Raw genomic sequence first — 21,342 nt, 5'->3', positions numbered from 1 at the left:
TTTTTTAAATTTTGATTAATATGTAATTTTTTTACTTTTAACTAATCATTCAAAACTTGAACTCTACATTAGATTAGTCATCACACTCTTTATAATAATAAAATATTATTATTTTTTTATTATTTATATTTTTTAATTAATTTTTATAATCTTCAATAACCTCCAACAAATCATATTCATTTTTATTTTCACAATCTAACAATCTATAATATAATAATCTCATATGTATATAGATGGTAAAATCTCATATGAATAAAAATCTTATATTTATAATATAATAATCTAAAAAAATACTTTTAGACTAGTTATAGTTCTTTTCATATTTGAAAAGAATAATGAATTTACTGTAACTTATAGTTTGGATGAAAACAATTTAGCTAATTCAATGTAGAGCAAATATGGATGATATTTGCTAAATTTAAATATGAAAAGACATTTGGCTAATCTAAAAAATATAAATAATAAAAAAAAGAATATTTTATTATTATAAAGAGTGTGATGACTAATCTAATGTAGAGTTCAAGTTTTGAATGATTAGCTAAAAGTGAAAAAGTTACATATTAGTTAAAATTTGAAGAATAAGATGGTCAATTCAATGCTAATGCTCTAACTAGCTGAAATATTATGTTTTCCAAAAATTTAATATTAATTCTATTTAGAAAATATATGGAGGTTGCCAACCATGAACCAAAGATATATATTGCTACATCCACAAAGAAACTATAGAAAATAATCTCACAAATTGATTTGCCTTCATCTGATCTTTAGATCTACTTCATAATTAAAGTAATTTTACTATCTGACGAACCATATCATGCATATCAATTTGTAAGATTATTTTTGTATAATTCTTAATTTGTAGCTAATATATTTTTCATATCTTTATGAATGATGCTAGGGCTTAGAGAGGGATTACCGACTGTATAATTTTTTTTTCCTTAAATTTTTTAAATTTATTTATTAAAAATATAAATTTATTAAAAAATAATTCTTTAATTATTAGAAAAAAGAAGATAAAAACAATGGATGAGAATTATCAATTGCCACTCTCGGCAGCAACTCTCAAGTCTCAATGCATTTTCCTATCTTTTATTCTTACATTCCTCTCCATCCCGAATCCCGATGACCACAACAAGCCAAAGAATAAGGGATTGAATTTAATAAATATTCTTGAAGATTGGCACGTGCAGTTTGTTAGGAACCTCCTTGTAAAGCTCTATGATTCTACTCAACGAATGTAATGAATGAAACTACTTCCAGAGAAATATAAGTAATTGATCCTTTGTTGTTTGGTTGTAATGAGGGATGTAAGGAATTGTAATGGATGCCGTATGGAGAACAAAAGAGAATGCCTGGAAGGTGTATGATAAAACACTCAGAAGAGCCATTGGTTCATAGCTACGAGTTCTTCGAGGGACCCCACCTCCCTTACAAACTCTTAAATTCCAGAATACTCAAAAAGCACCCCACTACACTTCGTTCCTCACTCAAATACCCACTCAGAAAAAAACTCTTAGAACTTTAGCTAAACTGACCATTGGTCTCTACATAATAAAAAACAGTAATAAAACACACCGTTTCAGTTCATCTAAACTGTGCGTACTACAAAAGCAACAATAATCAAACTAGTCTATTTATCCCTTTTATCTAAACTGTGTGTTTTCCCCATACAACCCAAACGGTGTGTTTGAGATCAACCCATGCTGCCGTTTTGAGTTCCAGCCCTTCATCAGTTCCGCAAGCTTCCAGTTCACATTACTTCAGCAGTTTCTTCACTTCGTGTTCCTCTTCCAGCCTTAGGGTTCCAACAACTCCCTCTTTCTTCACAGCACCTTGCCCACAAGGTGGGGATAGAGCTGCTGGAGCTTCGATAATTTCTCCAAGGTGTTCTCCTCTTCCGTTGTTCCCTTCCATTTCACTAGTACCTCCGTGATTCCTCGATTCCCTTCTTTCTGTAATCGCTGATCTACAATCAATTCGGGTTCAGGCCGAACCTCCCCATTCGTGTCGACTGGAGGTAAAGTCACCAGTGGTTGGATCGAGCTTCCCACCTTCTTTTTTAGACAAGATACGTGGAAGGTGGGGTGGATCTGAGATGTATCTGGTAGCTTGAGACGATATGCCACCTCTCCCACCTTTTTCTCCACCTGAAAAGTCCATAGTAGAGAGGAGAAAGCTTCATATTGCCGCAGTGGGCCACGGATTTCTGTCGGTATAGTTGCAACCGAAGGTACACCCAATCTCCTTCCTCAAACTTCCATTCGGTTCTATGTTTATCTGCTTGTGTTTTCATCCTGTTCCTTGCACTTTCGAGATTCTCCTTTAACAACTTGAGGATTTGGTCTCTGTTTTGCAATGTTTGGTCCACTGTCTAGTTTGATGAAGTACTAGGTATATAGGATATGAGTGGTGGTGGAGGGTAGTTGTATAGTGCTTGAAACAGTGTCATTTTGGTGGCTGTGTGATAGGTGTTATACCACCATTCCGCAAAGGGAAGCCACTGTGACCATTTTTGAGGTTTAATCCCAACATAACACCTTAGGTAGGATTCAAGACACTTGTTTAATGCTTCGGTCTACCCATCCGTTTGAGGGTGGTAGGCCGAACTGTGGTTCAAAACTGAACCTTGCAGTGAGAAGAAGGCTTGCCAAAATGAGCTCACAAACATCGGATCCCTGTCAGTAATAATAGTACGAGGTAAACCATGTAGTTTAAACACATAAAGCATAAACAAATTAGCCACAGTAGCTGCTGTATAAGGATGGGATAGGGGTATAAAGTGCCCAAACTTGGTGAACCTATCAACCACAACTAGGATCACGGTAAACCCACTCGACACGAGCAATCCTTCTATGAAATCCATAGAAATATCAGTCCAAGCTTGCTGAGGTATTGGTAGAGGTTGTAGCAACCCTGCAGGTGGTGTTGTCTCGTACTTAATTACATGGCAGGTTTCACATTCCCGTACCCATTTTTTTATGTCCTTCTTCATCCCTTTCTAGTAAAAATCCCTCTTAGCACGTTGGTAGGATTTCAAATACCCCGAGTGCCCCCCTAAAGGATGATCATGTATATGCTGCAACACCTTACTTTTAAAGGCAGACTCGGCTGCAAGAACAATTCTCCCTTTTTTTAGAATTAACCCTTGCTGTAATTTATAGCCTTGAATAGGAACCGTGCCTTCCTTGAGAGATTGTAGGACCTCCCTTTGCTTACTTGACCCTTCATAACTTTCTTTGAGTTCCTCTACCCCATCGGGTGTTGGAAATGACAGCATAGCTAAGGATCCCTCATTCAACTCCTCCTGTTCCTCTTTTCTTGACAAAGCATCCGCCACAACATTTTCCTTTCCTTGTTTGTACATAATAGTGAAGTCATACCCCATTAGCTTACTTACCCACTTTTGTTGAGTGACGGTCCCCACCCACTGTTCCAACAAAAACTTTAGGGCTTGCTGGTCCCTTTTTACTACAAATGAATGCCCTAAGAGATAAGGTCTCCACTTCCTTACAGCTGTCACTAATGCTAGGAGCTCCTTCTCATAAGTGGAAAGAAGAAGTTCCTTACCTTTCAATGCCTTGCTCATATAAGCAAGGGGTTGCCCAGCTTGCAATAAGACTGCTCCCATCCCTCTATCGCTTGCATCACATTCAATGGTAAAGGGTTTTGAAAAATCTGGGAGTCTAAGAACCGGGGGTTGTGTCATAGCCGACTTCAGCTCCTTAAAAGCCTTCATTGCCACATCATCCCACACAAAGGCATTTTTTTTTTAATAAATCTATTAATGGGGCAGCAATCGTTCCCTATCCTTTAATAAACTTGCAGTAGTATCCTGTCAAGCCCAAGAAACCTCTCAATGATTTAACATTCAGCAATACAGGCCATTCTAACATAGCATCCACTTTACGGGAATCAGCCATTACCCCTTTTTCATTAATCACGTGCCCCAAATAATCCACCTCGGTAACTCCAAAGTGGCATTTTGACAATTTGGCATATAGCTGGTTTTTCTTCAGCACCTCCAACACTACTCCCAAATGCTCCTTATGATCTGTCCAGCACTTACTGTAAATTATAATATCGTCGAAGAACACTAGAACAAACCGCCTTAAATAAGGCCGGAACACCTCATTCATTAAACCTTGAAAGGTTGATGGGGCATTAGTCAACCAAAAGGGCATCACGAGGAATTCGTAGTGCCCTTTGTGAGTCCTAAAAGCTGTTTTTGCCACATCTTCAGGCACCACCCTGATTTGATGATATCCGGACCTCAAGTCCAACTTGGAGAACACTACCGACCCATATAATTCATCCAACAGTTCATCAATAACGGGTATGGGAAACTTGTCCTTGATAGTCACTTGGTTAAGAGCCCTATAGTCAACGCACATGCACCAACTCCCACCCGCATTACTCACCAAGAGCACGGGGGAAGAGAAAGGAATTGTGCTAGGTCTTATCACCCCGGACTCTAACAGCTCCACCACAATCTTCTCTATCTCAGATTTTTGGTAATGGGGATAACGGTAAGGTCTAGCCGTCATGGGTTGAGTTCCATTTTTAAGGGGAATTCTATGGTCTTGGGGTCTTGAAGGTGGCAACCCTCTTGGTACCTCAAAAACTTGGGAAAACTTAGTAAGTAATTGTTGGACGTCCTCCCTCAAATCTGCAGTTTTCTCCGTATCTTCCTTAAGTAACAGCTGTAAAAAAAAGCCCTTTTCCTTTATACATCGAAGCACGCATGGCCTTTCCCCCTTGTTCAATTGTAAGGCCATCTAACCACAGCCCCAATAGCTCCACCTTTTTACCCAAGTGCTCAAACTTCATACTCAACTCAGCAAAACTCCACACAATGTCTCCAATGGTTTCCAACCAATCCACCCCAGGGACCACATCAAAACCACCAAGAGGCAAAATATAATAAGAAGGGTTAAATTGAATACCTTGTATTTTTGTTTTAACCTTGTTGCAGTGGCCTAGACCTTGCACCATTTGTCCATTTGCAACCTTGACAACAATCTTCTTACCCTCATTGACACCCAACTTCGCAGCCCGTGCAATAGATGGATCCAAAAACCTGTGCGTAGACCCAGAGTCCACCAAAAGTACCACTTGTATACTCCCAATCCACCCAACAAGTCGCATAGTTTTTGATCTAGGTGTCCCCGTGATCGCATTTAAAGAAATCTCGGGTTCCACCATGACCCATTTTTGTTTTGAGTCTAATTCAGTAATGACATCAGCAAGTACAACAACTGTTTCTTCCTGTTCTTCCTTAATTTCCTGCTCTTCAATCCCTTGTATGAAATGAATTTTTGGATTCTTGCATACATGATTGGGGTTCCACTTCTTGTCACAATGATAGCACAACCCCTTTTTCCGTTTTTCATCCAACGCTATAGAGAACACTTTCTTGATGGGGCTACTATTTTTCTGGGTGTAAGTGCCACTCATACCATAGCCACCATAGGAGGTATAAGTGCTACTCGGATTAAACGAGCCCTTCTCACTAGGCAACTTCACTGATTTCTTAGTGCTCATGAAGTATTCTTCTTGGATTCGGGCTAATCCAAACGCTGCAGTCAGATTGTGTGGGTTAAACATGCGAAGAGGCAACCTTATTTCATCCTTTAACCCACTAAGAAAGCAACTCAGTTTATGGTGCTCGGATAGGCCCCTAACTCTATTTGATAGTGCCTCAAAAATAGCCTTATAGGTTGCTACCGTGGTGCATTGTTTTAACCTTGTCAAGGACTCCATGGGGTTGTCGTAGGCTGTTGGTCCGAAGTGAACCAACATAGCACACACCAGGGTTTCCCAGCTCACAAACTGGGTTGTGTCTAAGGCCTCCTGGTACCATATCAAAGCTTTCCCTTCCACGTGGTATGAGGCCAACAAAAGGTTTTGGGCAGGGGTAGTTTGATGGAATTCAAAGTATTGTGGAGCTTTGAAAATCCATGCTGATGGATTGTCTCCATTAAATGAGAAAAGTCTAGGCGAACACCTCTCACATTTGGACCCCTTTGCTGCAGCTGATCATTTTCTTGTTGGTTTGGCAGGTCCCTAGCCACGTTCCCTTGGTGAGCTACCAAGGTGTGAACCATTTCAGTGATCTGGTCAAGTCTTTCATCAATGATATTGAGGCGGGTTGTTGTTGCTTGATGGTTTTCCTCCAAGCTATCAATCTGATGTTGCATGTGTTTGGATCTAGTGGCATCAGCCATGGTCTTGTACGGGTATTCTGGTTTATGGATTTCTTTTTGGGTTGGGTATGGTTTATGGATGCCTGTTTGGATGGTTTCTGGATTATGAATGGATGTGTGCTTGGGCAAGATTTCTTGTTTATGAGCTTTTGGATTTTTGGGTTGTATTTGCGGAAGTAAAGGTTGGCAGGATCGGTGCTCACGAATACCACTTGTTGCTATTGAAAAAGAAAATAAGAACAAAGTAGTAGTTTTTTTTTTCCTGTCAAACAAGCATATAATAGATATAATAAATAGTTATAATATACAAGATTTAATAGAGTAAGAGTTTTCAATAATTATCTTAAACAGGTAAATACCACACAAGAAAAATGAAATAAAGAGGGACAGGAGCCAATGACTTGGCTCCCACCCATTTCTTATAAAGGAGAGTCACTTGAAGTGGTTTTGATACATGCAATCTGATAAGACGATACATGCAGTCTGAAAGTAGTAGTGGATTGTTGTGTGCTGTATTTTGTTAGTCTAGATTGGCTGAGTGAGACTTCTACTACCTCTTTATCTTGTTCCTTGGTTAGGAAAAACGAGAACATAAGAAAATAACAACCGGATGATGAGTTGAATAGCATACGACTTTCACTTACTTTGGAGGCTTGTCTTCCCATGTGAACATGGGAAACGCGTCTTTCTTTTAATATATTTAATCTGCATCTTTATTCTTTTAGATCAACGCGTCTTTATTGTTTGATAGTAAAGATGAACGTGTCAATGTAATTATAGTGAAAGCAATGAAATTCCTAAAATATTCAAGCCCTAGCTAGCTGAAATATTATGTTTTCTAAAAGGGAAATACTCAAGCCACAAAGAGATTACACAAAAGTAATCCCACAAACTGATGTGGCTTGATGTGGTTCATCAGATTATAAAGTTACTTTTATTGTAAAGTAGATCTAACGGATCAGATAAAGCCACGTCAGATTGTGGGATTGTTTTTGTGTAATTTCTTTATGGATGTAGCAATCCTCTTTCCAAAAATTTAATATTAATCCCAAAGTTATAATCCTTAGAAAATATTACATGGTGGTTGCTTGCCATCACCTATATATATATATATATATATATATCTCACAGCTCATAGGCCGGTGGCCAGACCATCCCAAAATGGAGCAGTCTAGCGGCAACCGTAATGCCAATGGCCATATTGGCATTAAGGTTGCGGCTAAAGTACTAATGCTGCCATGAGGGTGGTCAGACCATAAACTTTATTTTTTAAAAACTTAAGCCAAAATTAGAAAAGTTACAACTCTATTTTTGTAAAAACTAGTTATTTCTCATTTTGATAAATTGTTATTTTCATGAAATAATTATTCATTTTTATGAGAATGTACCCAATTAACAAAAAATAGCTCTGTTCTACCAACCAAACACATATTAAGCAAATGGTTTATATGTTTTTCTAACAGATATGTACATGATTACTCCCCGTCCTTACACGCAAGTATATATCTTTCGTGTGCTCTTCACATGAATAACACTAAACAAATGATATATATCTTTATGGATGGATGATGCTAGACCCTCAGAGAGGGTGTAGAAGATCAAGTAGAAGATATTGAGGCTGAAAATCAGGAAGATTCAAACCATCTACCAGCTGCCGATCAATATCAATGCTACAAATAAGGGATGAGAAAGCCGTGATCCTGTAGTTTTGATTTTGGTTTCCATAATTGACAAATTCAAATTCAAATGTATTTAAGTACTGCTGGATCGAAGTTATCATAGGATTGTAAATATTTATCTATATATACACTATGTAATCTGCTGATGTTATCTATCCAAAAATCACTGCAACACAATTTGTCTTTTGTGATAAAGGAAACTGTCACCTAAAATAACCAAAACGTCACTAAAGATATTTGGTCACCATGACCGTTAGCTAATGTGCATCACAGAAAATAATTGGTCATGGTTTACTACTGTAGAACAGACACTAAAAATAGTTAGCGACGGTTGGAGGTGTTCCATTTGGTGTACGTTCGAACATTCCTTTTTTGTAATGGTTGAGATCTGTCACGAAAAATAACGTTCGGACGTCCAATCTAACGTGCTAATGTCAACCCGACTGATTGGCGTTCGAATGTTAGAAGATGACGTTCGTTGATTATAGTTTGAATGTATCATATTTATGTTCGAACGTTTATACATTTGAACGTTAACAACAATAAATGTTCAAATCTTTGTTCGAAAGTTAACGGACCATTGTTCGAACGTAAGGGGTATAATGTTCGGACGTTAGTTCGAATGTTAACGAAGAAGCGTTCGAATGCAAGTGGTACGTTCGGAGGTTTGTTCGAATGTTAATCGTTTAAATATTCGAACGTTTTGTTCATTTGAGGGTGAGTACATTCGAACGTTGAGTCGTATGTTTGAATGTTATATTATAATTTTGTGTAATTACATTCAAACGTTGGTTCGAATGTGAACCGATGTTTGAACTTTTTTATTTACATTCGAATGTATAGATTAGAAATACTAGTTTCATAAAATTAAAAAACATATCAATTGTATCATATTACACAACATCAATTAACAACTAACAATGTCTTATAAAGTTTCAAAATTAGATATTAAAATTAGTTATATACGCTGACAAAATTGATGAAATTCATTTCTTATTTTTTTCTGCACCCATTGCGATTCTGTTTCAATGACATAACACACTCCATTTGCACCATCATCTCCCATTGCATTTGCTCTTATACTTCACTATGTATTCTTTCCTCCTGGATTCTCTGTTGCTCCTGCAAATGCATATATAAATGAGACTGTCGCTCTAAGAAAGACTCTAGCTCTTGCTGTCTCAACCTCATATACTCACAGCTTCTAAATCTTTGGTAGGATTATTAATTTGTGAAGTCGATGAGGTTGAGGATAATGGACATCTATGCTTGAAAGATCCCAAACCTCTTGCCATACTACACTGAGGCCCAGGCACTTGCGTGAATATGTTTATGTCACTAGGAGAGGATTCCCTAGAAGCTGACTGCATCTCCATAATTTTTCCTGCAATTTGAAAGAAACACACAATAAGTAACGTATTAAAAGAAATACAAATAAAAAATAAATTATTCACATGTTGCATAATTTATTTAACAAAATTAATGTAACGCCTCGACCCTGAGGGTTCGGAGAGTTAACTCATGTTACCTGGTAGTCAACTCCTACACTGCTAATATACTTTCAAAAACTCTAAATCAAACATAAACACTTCAATTTTAATTAACTACACAAACTCATATATCAAATCCTCAATACAGTAACCCCAAAAATAACAATTTCTCTACATGTCACTTAACCTCACATGTCAACAATATAATTAACAAAAATCACCATTACTCATCGAAAACTTTCTATTCTTAATCCATTATTCTTAAGTCATTTCACCCAATGCTTCATAGTCTTGATCCTCAGCTGAAAAATCCAAATGATCTGAAATTATTGTGAAGATAAAGGAGGTGAGTTATCTACAACTCAGTAAGCAGAGAATGTATACTAGTATACAAACATGAGTAATTATAGATTTCAGAATGCAGAACCAAACACTTTTTATTTTCAGAATGCAGAGTCAGAACATGTTATCAAAAATATCAGAGCGAAAGTTTCAGAAAATATTCTTATTCAAAGTCTTTTGGCATAGCATAACTGACCACCATCATACCAGAACATCACATCACATCAGAGGCCATGTTTAACCTCCGTGGTAGGATTGTGCAAACCCCGATTGCTAATCGAGCGGAAACATAATGTAAATCTTCCCCTTATTTGTTCTCGGAGCCCCGAGTGTACACACAAGAAAGACCACTAGAAAAATCACTTTGTTTCCAAAGTGGGTGCACCAGAAACAGAACAGTTGGTACCAACCCAAATAGAAGCCACTATTAGCACCCGTGGTAGGTCAAATAGAACACCATCCACAAACCACATCCCAATTCAGACTGTCATGCCAAAAGTTTTCAGAAATCACATCATATCAGAGTACAGAACATCTTCAGAATAGAACAGAATCAAATCACAAAACATAATTTTATGTAGAAACTTTCATATTTGCTCTCTTTTACACAGTTCAGAAGCAAAATGCAAAATAACTCATGTCTACACCAGTCATGCCAGAAAATACTTATTCTTAAACAAAATTTCATGAGTAATGCAGAACAAATAAATGAGGTAGTTAAAATATCTTTTCATAACAAAACATGTATATTTTTAAAAATCAACCTCATCCCATTTTATCCCATTTTATTTTTATCCAAATCTAGTATAGGAATCCCATTTTCCTGAACTTCTTAGCTTTTCAGAATTTCCTCAACAATGCCGAATAAATATTAATCGTTACCTATAAGAATAATCACGTAATTTTCATAAGTTTACAATCAATCACGTATTTCAATATTTAAGCCTAAGCTTCTAAAATAGTCTATTTTAATTCCTCAAAACTTAAAACCTTCATAATCCCAAAATATATCATCACTTTCTAAAATCATCAATATCCATCATAACCAACGTCAAACTCAAAACACCCATATTTAAACCCGAAGCAGCCAACAAATCTCAAAACATAAACCAATCACACAAACAATTTCATCATCCAATCCAACCGACCCTCTTACTCCTCGGACTCAGTCCGGCACAACCAACCAATTTGCAGTAAATATGAGTTAGTGTAAAAATACATTTAAATCTAAAAAATTCGATGAAAAAATACTTGCAACGCTATAACATAATTTTCGAAGAATCACGGAGGTGCAAGAAGTAGCGACATAGCAACGAAAGAGTGCAAAATGCACTAGGCCCTGGGTCTCAAAAACACACTTTTGAATAGGGACAAACTAAGACTCGAGATTACTAGAGAAGGGCTTTGAGATGTCGGTGAAGCTAATGATGGTGGTCGTTGGTCGTGGGTGGCGGCGTAGAGGGCGGTTGAAGGCCAAAAGGTTCAAAACAGAAATGTTGATGGTAGGGCTTCACCGGTGGTGGATCGGAGTTGGGGATGGGTGGTCTATGTTGCTAGGAGGTCAAAGATGATGTGGTGAAGAGATGGTGGCCGCGACTTATGCCGTGCGTGGAGGTTAACGGTGGCGCGAGAGGGGCTGGAAATCGGAGGGTGAGGTCGTCGGCCGGAGAGGAAGAGAATGGGAGGGGCGGTGTCGACCATGGCGGCGCACGGCGGTAGTGGCTGGAGGACGACGCACTGACTGGAGAAGGGAGGGGCTGCGCACAGGAGAGGAAAGAAGCAGAGGAGAGAAAGAAAGAGAAGGAAAAGAAAGAGAAGGAAAAGTGAAGGAACTAAATGAGGTCCAATTCTCACATCTTGGGTCACAAAAATGATCCAATGAAAAAAATTTTAAAACAGTAAATAAAATAAATAGCAATAAATTAATTTAAAATAAAGAGAAATTCAAATGCATAACAATAATTAATATTAAGGAAACATATCAAATTAAATTTCACAACGAAAAAATTATAAAATAAATCCAACATGAAATCTGATAAATTTAAAACAAGAGAACAAATATTTAAATTAATTAAAAAAATCTTTCAATTAAGAAAATACACTAAAATATGAGGTATCACAATTAACACCACTTAACATAATTATCTGCAGCGGCAGAATCTATCTACTCACTATGCTCATTCGTGTGAGCAGCGGCATAAACATGAATGAGAGAAAAGTTTTAAGGATCATCACGTTTCTACCAAAGCAACATTAGAAAATTTAAAAAGATATTGTTAGTACTTAAATAAAATAATATGAAAAAAATATATGAATTTTATAATTTTATAATTACCATTTTTTCAGCAAGACGGTGGAATGACATTAAACCGGCATGATGGTGGACAATCAGAGCGGATCTATTTTGTGCATATGTAGAATGAATATAAATGTTAATAATTAAAGGTTATAAATCTAGAATACCTGATAATCTGGAGATGCGAAAAGATCACAACACTTTCTCCAATCGTCTAACTTCATCTGCTGGAAAGGGACTGCGCAACCTCTTCCAGCGTCTCAAAATCATGAAGTGGTCATAACATCGTCCCTTGTGATGTCGGAATAGTCTAACCATCAACTCATTCACAGTTCTCAAATCCTAGCTACAACCAAAGTCGAGGTCAAATTCATCATAATAAGTGAATTATGCCAAAAATATGATATACTAATTTAGGTGAAAAAAATGTACTCCCAAAGTAAACTCACCAATACACGATTTCGAATGTGCTCCTTAATCTCATTTAGAACATCTCACCATGAGCGCACATAAAATGGAGCATAACCTCTAACTACTATGCCAATATAGGAGGAAAGCGTTGCTGCACTATCATCCACTCCTCCAGTGAAATTATCAAAAATGGTGATCTTGAATTTTTCTCAAGAGAGATATCACGTGTACATCCATGACTGATATGAGCGGATGCATCAATTATATAATAATAGTATAATTATAGTTATATAGTTATTGAGACAAAAGTATTAATTATATAATTAATTATCAACGACATTTCCTTAATGGTAGGTGTCGACTGTCTATTGTTCTCTTGTGTGTTAACTTGATCTTCAAGAGCGGAATCCTCGGGTGGGGAGTCCTCAATGGGTTCGAGACTTGGAATTGGCGGAGGAGGAACATTTCTTCGTTGTCTTTTTGGCAGCATCCTTGAAAATGATTAATTATATAAAAAAAATTAATTACAATAAATTATGAAGAGTATAATATTCTTTAGTCACCTATATGAATAAAATATTTAGTACTTTTATTCTTCATCTTCGGATGTATTTTCCATACTTGTTTCAGAATCTCCCTCAATAACATCTTCGTCATCATCATCAATCTCATCTTCGTCCTCCTTATCCACTTCCTTCTTGGATTTTGATTCGTCTTATTCTTCTAATTCTTTCTCACTTACTTGAATTGAATGATCATTTAATACGAACAGGTCAAGATGGATGGGTGGGACGTCATCTCTACATAAGGGGAGCAACTCAAGTGCACCGAGGTCAACAAACAAGTTAATATCCTTTCCATCTTTCTGGTAAGCCTCTACAATCGAAGTGTCATCATCATCTCCACTATTCTCATAATCTGCACTTATTCATGCTTCATATATATTTCGAGGGAATTTTTGAACGATTCGCCAAGTTATCTCTTCACTATCTTCATTCGCGTTTTTCATTGGATCAATCAAGTAATAGACTTAGGTAGCTTGACAAGCCAATACGAATGGATTACCTTCGTACCATCTAGATGCAGTATTGACACTGGTAAAGTGATTATCCCTATGTATCGAAACCCAACCTAGATCCCACCAATCACATTTAAAGACTTATGTTATAGATCCACTCAGATATTTCGATATGATAATATCACGTATGATACCATAATAGTCAATATCATCTGTTCCATAACTCCCCATAACCAATACTCTAGAGTTTTGAGTATTTCTATTATGTTCATGGTCCAGATTATGGAATCTATAATCTCGAACCATGCATGCAGTGTATTGAAGTGCTTTATTTGAGGGACTAGGGCCAAACATACAATTCAGGAGAAACTGATCCGAGATCATAAGCACGTTGTTCCAAAATCTAACAATTGAAATAATATATATTTATTAAAAGTTACCCAGAGTTAAAAGTTTCAAAATGTAACATATATATAATTTTAGTTCATACACGTTGTTCAAACCATTCGGAAAATTCTTCCATGTGTCTTGCCTCTATATTCTCTACGCCTTTCGTCCTGAGTTTGTCCATGTGCTCACTGTATATAAGTGCAAAAGAATATTATTTTGAGCACACAAGTTATAGTTAAACTTGAAGAAACTAGAATTATTTGAAGCATGCAACGACATACATGAGATAGTCATCAATCTCCCGGCAATTATTTAGCACATACCACCGAACTTTACCCAACTCTCCATCAATTAAATCGTTACCCGTTTGTGCACCCAAGGGTCGTACATTCTGGAAAAATACTGATAGCTCAAGAGGAGACTGAAAAGCAAGATTAGCATTTTGTTCATCGTGTCTCAACACCACGAAGATATAGAGAGCAAAATGTTAACCATTCATCGTGTATATAGGCCTCTTGTAACGCCTCGGTCCCGTAGGGATCAAAGAGTTACTTCCTATAACTTAAAACTCACAATTCATCAATATATTTATAGACACCAAAATATAACATCATCAGAATACTACAAAGTCTCTTAATAAAATCCGCCACTTCTTAGAAATCTTCTGTGAGTAATCCATTATGCTTAAATAATCATCTCACCGATGCTCCATAATCCTGATCCGTAGCTAGTCTATTCAAAAATCATCTGAAAAATAATTGGAGATAAGGGGTGAGTTATCAATAACTCAGTAAGCAGAAGACATATACTAGGGTGTAAACATGAGCATTTTCACATAGTTCATAATGTAGAAACAAAACATTTCAATATCAATATGCAAATCTCAAAAAAATACATATTATCAGAAAATCAGAGCGACTTTTCAAATATTTCATATTCAGAAACCAACTTGTCATATTCAAAGACTCCTTTGACACAACATGACTAAACATCTTCGCCATATCATATCATATCATATCAGAGCATCATATCAGAACAAAGACCATTTTAACCCCCGTGGTAGGGTTGTGCATCCTGCGAAAAGCCAACCAGAACATAAATCACCATGTCACCAAAGTGTTTGCACTCAGAACAGAAAACCCCTATTATATCTCTTAGCGGGCCAGAGGTCACTATTATCTCCCGTGACAGTGCCAGAGATCACTATTGTATCTCGTGACAGGGCCAGAGGACACTATTATATCCCGTGACAGGGCCAGAGGTCACTATTGTATCCCGTGACAGGGCTAGGGATGACTATTGTATCCCGTGACAGGGCTAGGGATGACTATTATATCTCGTGACAGGCCCACATATCAGAGCAAAACAAAATCAGAATCATCATATCAGAATCAGAATCAGAGTCAGAACAGAATTAGAAAGTCATGCCAAAGGTTTTTCAAGTGTCACATCTTATCAACACAAAGTACTGAACAGAATCAGATCACAAAAACATAACTTATACACAAAATTTCATATTCGCTCTCTTTTTCAAAGTTCAGAAACAGAATGTCAAAAATAAGCTCATGTCTACACCAGTCATGACAGAAAATACTTCTTCTTAAATAGAATCTCAAGAATAAAGCAGAACAAATAACTGAGGTTGTTTTCAGATTTCTTTTCATAGCAAAACATGCACATCTTCCAAAAAGGACCTCAGTTTATTTTATTTAATGCAAAGTCTAGCATAGGAACCCCGCTTACCTGGACTTCTTAGCTTTTTTCAGAATTTTCCTCAAAGATGTCGAACAATAATTAAGCGTCACCTATAAAATAACCACGTAATTCTTGTAAATTTCTAATTAATCACGTATTTCAATATATAAGCCTAAATTCCTAAAATAACCTATTTAATTCCTCAAAACCTAAAATCTCATAACCTCGAATTATAAAACTTCGCTTTCAGAAATCACCAATATTGATTTAATAACCTTGACTAAAACATTTAAAAGTTGACCTATTTATTATTGAAAACAAACTATAAAGTTTAATACTAGATAATATAATTATCCCAAAATATTTTAAAATAAACCATAACTATTTTTGAGCAGACTAAATCATATCTAAAGTGTAAAAATAACATTACACCAATATTATTTACTCTTAAAATAACTATTTACTTAATAACATGTTAAAATACTTAAATGATTTTCTGTAATCATAATAAAAAAAAATTTATTAACACATAATACAAGTTTTAAAACACTTGGCATAAGTTGCAGTTCAAAGGGTAAAAGAGTAATTAAATAAAATTAGTGTAAAGTATAGCTTAGAAGCATGAAATACACTTATGTAAAAACTAATTTCTTTGAATAACACAACAGCTACGTACGCGACAGAGGGCACGAAGGCAGCGAGCTGGGCGGTTGCTTACGGAGGTGGGGGCGTCGGCAGCACACTGGTTAGAGAGAGAGACCATCTAGAGAGAGAGAGAGAGGAACCTTACGTAGAAAAGAGAGAGAGAAAGAGAGAGAGTTCAGCGAGAGAGAGAGAGTGAAGCTCACCGTGAGCTTGAGGTGGCACGCGGCAGACAAAAAGGGCTAGGCGGAGGTCGACAGTGGTGAGCTCGATGGCTGGGTAGTGATGATGCTTGTGGGTGTGGCAACCGGCGTGGAGGAGTTGTGGTATGTCAAATGCTCTGTTTTTAAGATATAAAAACATAGGTGCAAAAGAAGGCCAAGTAGACAGTTTTGGCTGTCAACGGATGTGCGTGGAGTTGGGCAGTGGGCCGACGATGGTGGCTAGACGTGGTGCAATGGTTACCCGCGGTTGCTAACCTCCACGTATGAGCGGGACGTTCTCACGGTAATGGCATGTTGCTGCGGCTGAGGCCGTGACGGAGGTGATGGCGCATAGGGAGGCATTGAGCCTTGGTGATGGACATTTACTGGGTGTCAGCTTTACGTGCGTGGAGATGGAGGTTGGCGTCGAACTGGGAGGGGCTGCACGATGGTGGTCTCTGGAGGCTGGTGGCAGCGACGACACATGGTAGTTTTCCAAGTCTAAGATGAAAAATGTGTATCTATATGGTTGATAAAAAAAACCCTAAATTTTGGAAAGAGAAAGATGTGCATGGGGTAGTGCCGTGCGTGGGAAAACAAAATAAATAAACAAAATAATAATAATTAAAGTCCAACAATAAAATTATTCATTAAAGCAAAGAGTAATTTAAATGCAAACACTTATTAATATTAAGAAATCACCTCAAAGTAAATTTCACAACTAAATAAAATTATAAAATAAATCTAACGAGAAATCTGATAAATTTTAAAACAAGACAAACAATATTTAAATTAATTAAAATAATCCTTCACTAAAACAAAATAGACTAAAAAAAATACGGGGTATTACATCCTCCCCTGCTTAAAAAAAAAAAATTGTCCTTGAAATTTGCTTAGCTAACTGCTGCTACTTCCAATGGATTAATCACGCTTCTGCTGCGCATTCTGTATTGAGTTGAATTCGAGCCTACACTGCGTTGTGTTGATTCCTGCCTCGTGCTGTGAAATCAGTCCTCTAAGGTGGGTTGGGGTTCATGCTCCCATCTGGTTGCTTTGGACAATCTCTGACGAGGTGGCTATGCTTCCCACATCAAAAACACCGTCCAGTTCTCCTTCTGCAATCCCCAAAGTGTACTACGTTGCAAGACTTACAGGAGTTATTCCGTTGATTGTCCTGCACCTCTCTCTGGCCTGGGTTGTTCACTAGCTTCATCCTCTTCCATGGTCCTTGATTCTCGTTCGAGGGAAACTCCAAAGGCGTTAGCCCCTTCCTCTGCTCCTGAAGTTCAACACTTCTCTTGAGGCCTCGCTTAACTATTGTGGCCTTATCTACTAATTCTGAGAAGTTCTGGATCTGAAGGGCAGCCACTCGCTCATAAATATGGTTATTTAGTCCCTCCTCAAATTTTCGGGTCTTCTTCTCCACATCGGGTATAAGATATAAGGCAAAGCATGATAGTTCAATATATCTGGCCACATACTGTTGCACCGTCATAGTACCCTGCACTAAGTCGGCAAAGTCCTTGGCCCTAGTGTCCCTAATCGATGTTGGGAAGAAACGATCAAAGAAAATTTGCTTGAAGTGGAGCCAGCTAACCACTCCCCTCCCATCAGCTTCCCTGATGGTTCTCTCTGATATCCACCATCGTTTAGCCTCACCGGTCAGCTTGAAGGTAGAGTACAATACTTTCTGTTTGTCAGTACAATTCAAGATATGGAGTATCTCCTCAATGTCCTGTATCCAATCCTCAGCTAAGGTCAGGTCGCCAGGACCATCAAAAGTGGGAGGGTGCATCTGATTGAATTGCTCTATGGTGCATCTGTCCTCTTCATTTCTTACATTCAAGCCCCCAAGATTTCGAACACGACGTCGAGCAGCCATCCTGGAAGATTCATCCTTGGTTAAATGTTTCAAAGGAAGAAATTAATAAAGTAATAATTGCGCAAAAAATATAACTACTAATTAATCTATAAATCACGAATCAATAATCTATTTCATGTAGTTCGTAGAATTCTAAACCCTAATTCAAAAATTTATTTCCTAAAGTCCAAAATTTCAAGACCTCATACATCAGAGTCTATGAAACTTCAAACTTGGCTTTTGATCAAGCTTATTTACACCTATAAAATCCAACCCTTAAATCTTATCAAAATCATTTTCTACATTCCATTAAAAACCGAATGGATCTAAGACCTTAAACGTCATGAAGATCGATTATTGAAATTTACAAACTTTAATACCTCAAATTTCCTAGAATATATACCCAAAAGCCTAACAGATTCTAAAACCTTAAATACAAATTTCATCATCTCTTAGTCCTAGAATTTCGACACCTCAAATCTGAAGTTTCTTCCTAAACCCATAGATATCTAAACCTCCAAGGTTTATAGTATGCAGAATTCAACCTGTCTCTGATACTAACTATAACGCCCAGGTCCCGCAAGGATCGAAGAGTTACTCCCTATAACTTAAAACTCACAATTCATCAATATATTTATAGACTCCAAAATATAACGTCATTAGAATACTACAAAGTCTCTTAATAAAATCCGCTACTTCTCATAAATCTTCTATGAGTAATCCACTATACTTAAATAATCATCTCACCGATGCTCCATAATCCCGATCCTTAGCTGGTCTATTCAAAAATCATCTAAAAAATAATTGGAGATAAGGGGAGAGTTATCAACAACTCAGTAAGCAGAGGACATATACTAGTGTGTAAACATGAGCATTTTCACAGAGTTCAGAATGCAGAAACAAAACATTTTAGTATCAATATGCAAATCTAAAAAAAATACATAATATCAGAAAATCAGTGCGACTTTCCAAATATTTCATATTCAGTAACCAACTTTTCATATTCAAAAACTCCTTTGGCACAACATTACTGAACATCTTCGTCTTATCATATCATATCAGAGCATCATATCAGAACAAAGCCCATGTTTAACCCTCGTGGTAGGGTTGTGCATCCTGCGGAAAGCCAAGCAAAACATAAATCACCATGTTACCAAAGTGATTGCACTTAGAACAGAAAACCATTATTATATCCCGTGACGGGCCAGAGGTCATTATTATCTCCCGTGACAGGGCCAGAGGTCACTATTATATCCCGTGAGAGGGCCAGCAGTCACTATTGTATCCCGTGACAAGGCCAGAGGTCACTATTATATCCCGTGACAGGGCAACATATCAGACAGAAGGCCAAGCAGACAGTTTTGGCTGTCAACGGAGGTGCATGGAGTTGGGCGGTGGGCTAGCGATGGTGGCTAGACGTGGTGCAATGGTTGCTCGCGGTTGCTGACCTCCACGTATGAGCAGGATGTTCTCACGGTAATGGCATGTTGCTGCGGCTGAGGCCGTGACGGAGGTGATGGCGCACAGGGAGGCGATGAGCCTTGGTGATGGAGGTTTATTGGGTGTCAGTTTTACGTGTGTGGAGATGGAGGTTGGCGTCGAACTAGGAGGGGCTGCACGATGGTGGTCTCTGGAGGCTGGTGGCAGCGATGGCACAGGGTAGTTTTCCAAGTCTAAGATGAAAAATGTGTATCTATATGGTTTATAAAAAAAAAAAACCCTAAAGTTTGAAAAGAGAAAGATGTGCATGGGGTAGTGCCGTGCGTGGGAAAACAAAATAAATAAATAAAATAATAATAATCAAAGTCGAACAATAAAATTATTCATTAAAGCAAAGTGTAATTTAAATGCAAACACTTATTAATATTAAGAAATCACCTCAAAGTAAATTTCACAACTAAATAAAATTATAAAATAAATCTAACAAGAAATCCGATAAATTTTAAAACAAGACAAACAATATTTAAATTAATTAAAATAATCCTTCACCAAAAAACAATACACTAAAAAAAATACGGGGTATTACACCTCTGTTGTTGAACCCTTAGCTCTAGCTTTATACACAACAGTGCGCTTCAGTCGACCAAAATATCTTTCAACTGGATACATCCAACAGAACTGCACCGGTCCTCCTTATAGTACCTCTCGGGGTAAATGTATTGCTAAATGGATCATGTCATCAAACAATGATGGTAGAAAGATCTGCTCGAATTTACATAGTATAGTAGCAATGTTTTCTTCTAGTTTCTGCAACATATTTCAATTTACTACCGGAGTGCTCAAATCCTTAAAAAACATACAGTGTTCGGATATGGCGACACGTACATTAGATGTCAACTTCCCACTGGTAATAACTTTTGTAAAAATACGTGACGGTCATGAATTTTCAATCCACTAATTTTCTAGTCATCAGGGCTCATGCATCTACCGATATTTGAAATATAACCATATGACAATTTTACACCTTGCAACTATTTGTAAAAGTCCATCCTCTCCTCCCTCGTCATCGTAAAACATGCGTGCGACAGAACCACCTTATTGCCTTCCACCCGCAAATGTAGATTATGTTTAATTTTCATTCTCTCAAGATATTTCCTCGTCTTGATCGTGTCATTCGTCTTTTTGTTAATGCTCATCAATGTACCCAGTATATTATCGCAGATATTCTTTTCTATGTGCATTACATCCAACCTATGTTGCAACATGCAGGGCGGCCAATACGACAAGTAAAAAAATACTATGCTTTGTCCAATTCAATTATACTGCAGCTCAATTTCTCTTGTTCTTTCTCAGACCTTTGCCAAAATTGTTCACTCTAACATGTACCAGCTGTTCCATTATATCTTCCCTAGACAACTCATATGTAATTCTATCCTCTACTCTCCCACAAAACTTAACACATTCTCTTTTCCATGCATGATTTGCTGGTAGATAACGTCGATAACCCATGAAACACAACTTCTGAGAATATTTTAACCACTTACTAGCAGTTTCTTTACTACACGTCGGACACGCTAACTTTCCTTTAGTACTCCAGCCGAAAAGATTCTCATATGCTAGAAAGTCATTTATAGTCCACATTACGGCAACATGCGTCTGAAAAGATGTCAAC

The 21,342-nt window shown here is 37.4% G+C and overlaps 1 protein-coding gene across 1 annotated transcript; it reads right to left on the bottom strand.

Annotated features, from left to right (window-relative positions):
* Window positions 1–17,459: 17,459 nt before the first annotated feature.
* LOC108983801 lies at window positions 17,460–18,251 on the bottom strand. Its single transcript, XM_018955567.1, has one exon. The coding sequence runs from the start codon at window positions 18,249–18,251 to the stop codon at window positions 17,460–17,462; it is 792 nt and encodes a 263-aa protein (XP_018811112.1).
* Window positions 18,252–21,342: the final 3,091 nt, after the last annotated feature.

The sequence above is a fragment of the Juglans regia genome, chromosome 10, assembly GCF_001411555.2.
Source record: "Juglans regia cultivar Chandler chromosome 10, Walnut 2.0, whole genome shotgun sequence".
Classification (NCBI taxonomy): Eukaryota; Viridiplantae; Streptophyta; class Magnoliopsida; order Fagales; family Juglandaceae; genus Juglans; species Juglans regia.
Note: the sequence above shows the minus strand (reverse complement) of the source record. Positions and strands in the feature narration are given on the sequence as shown.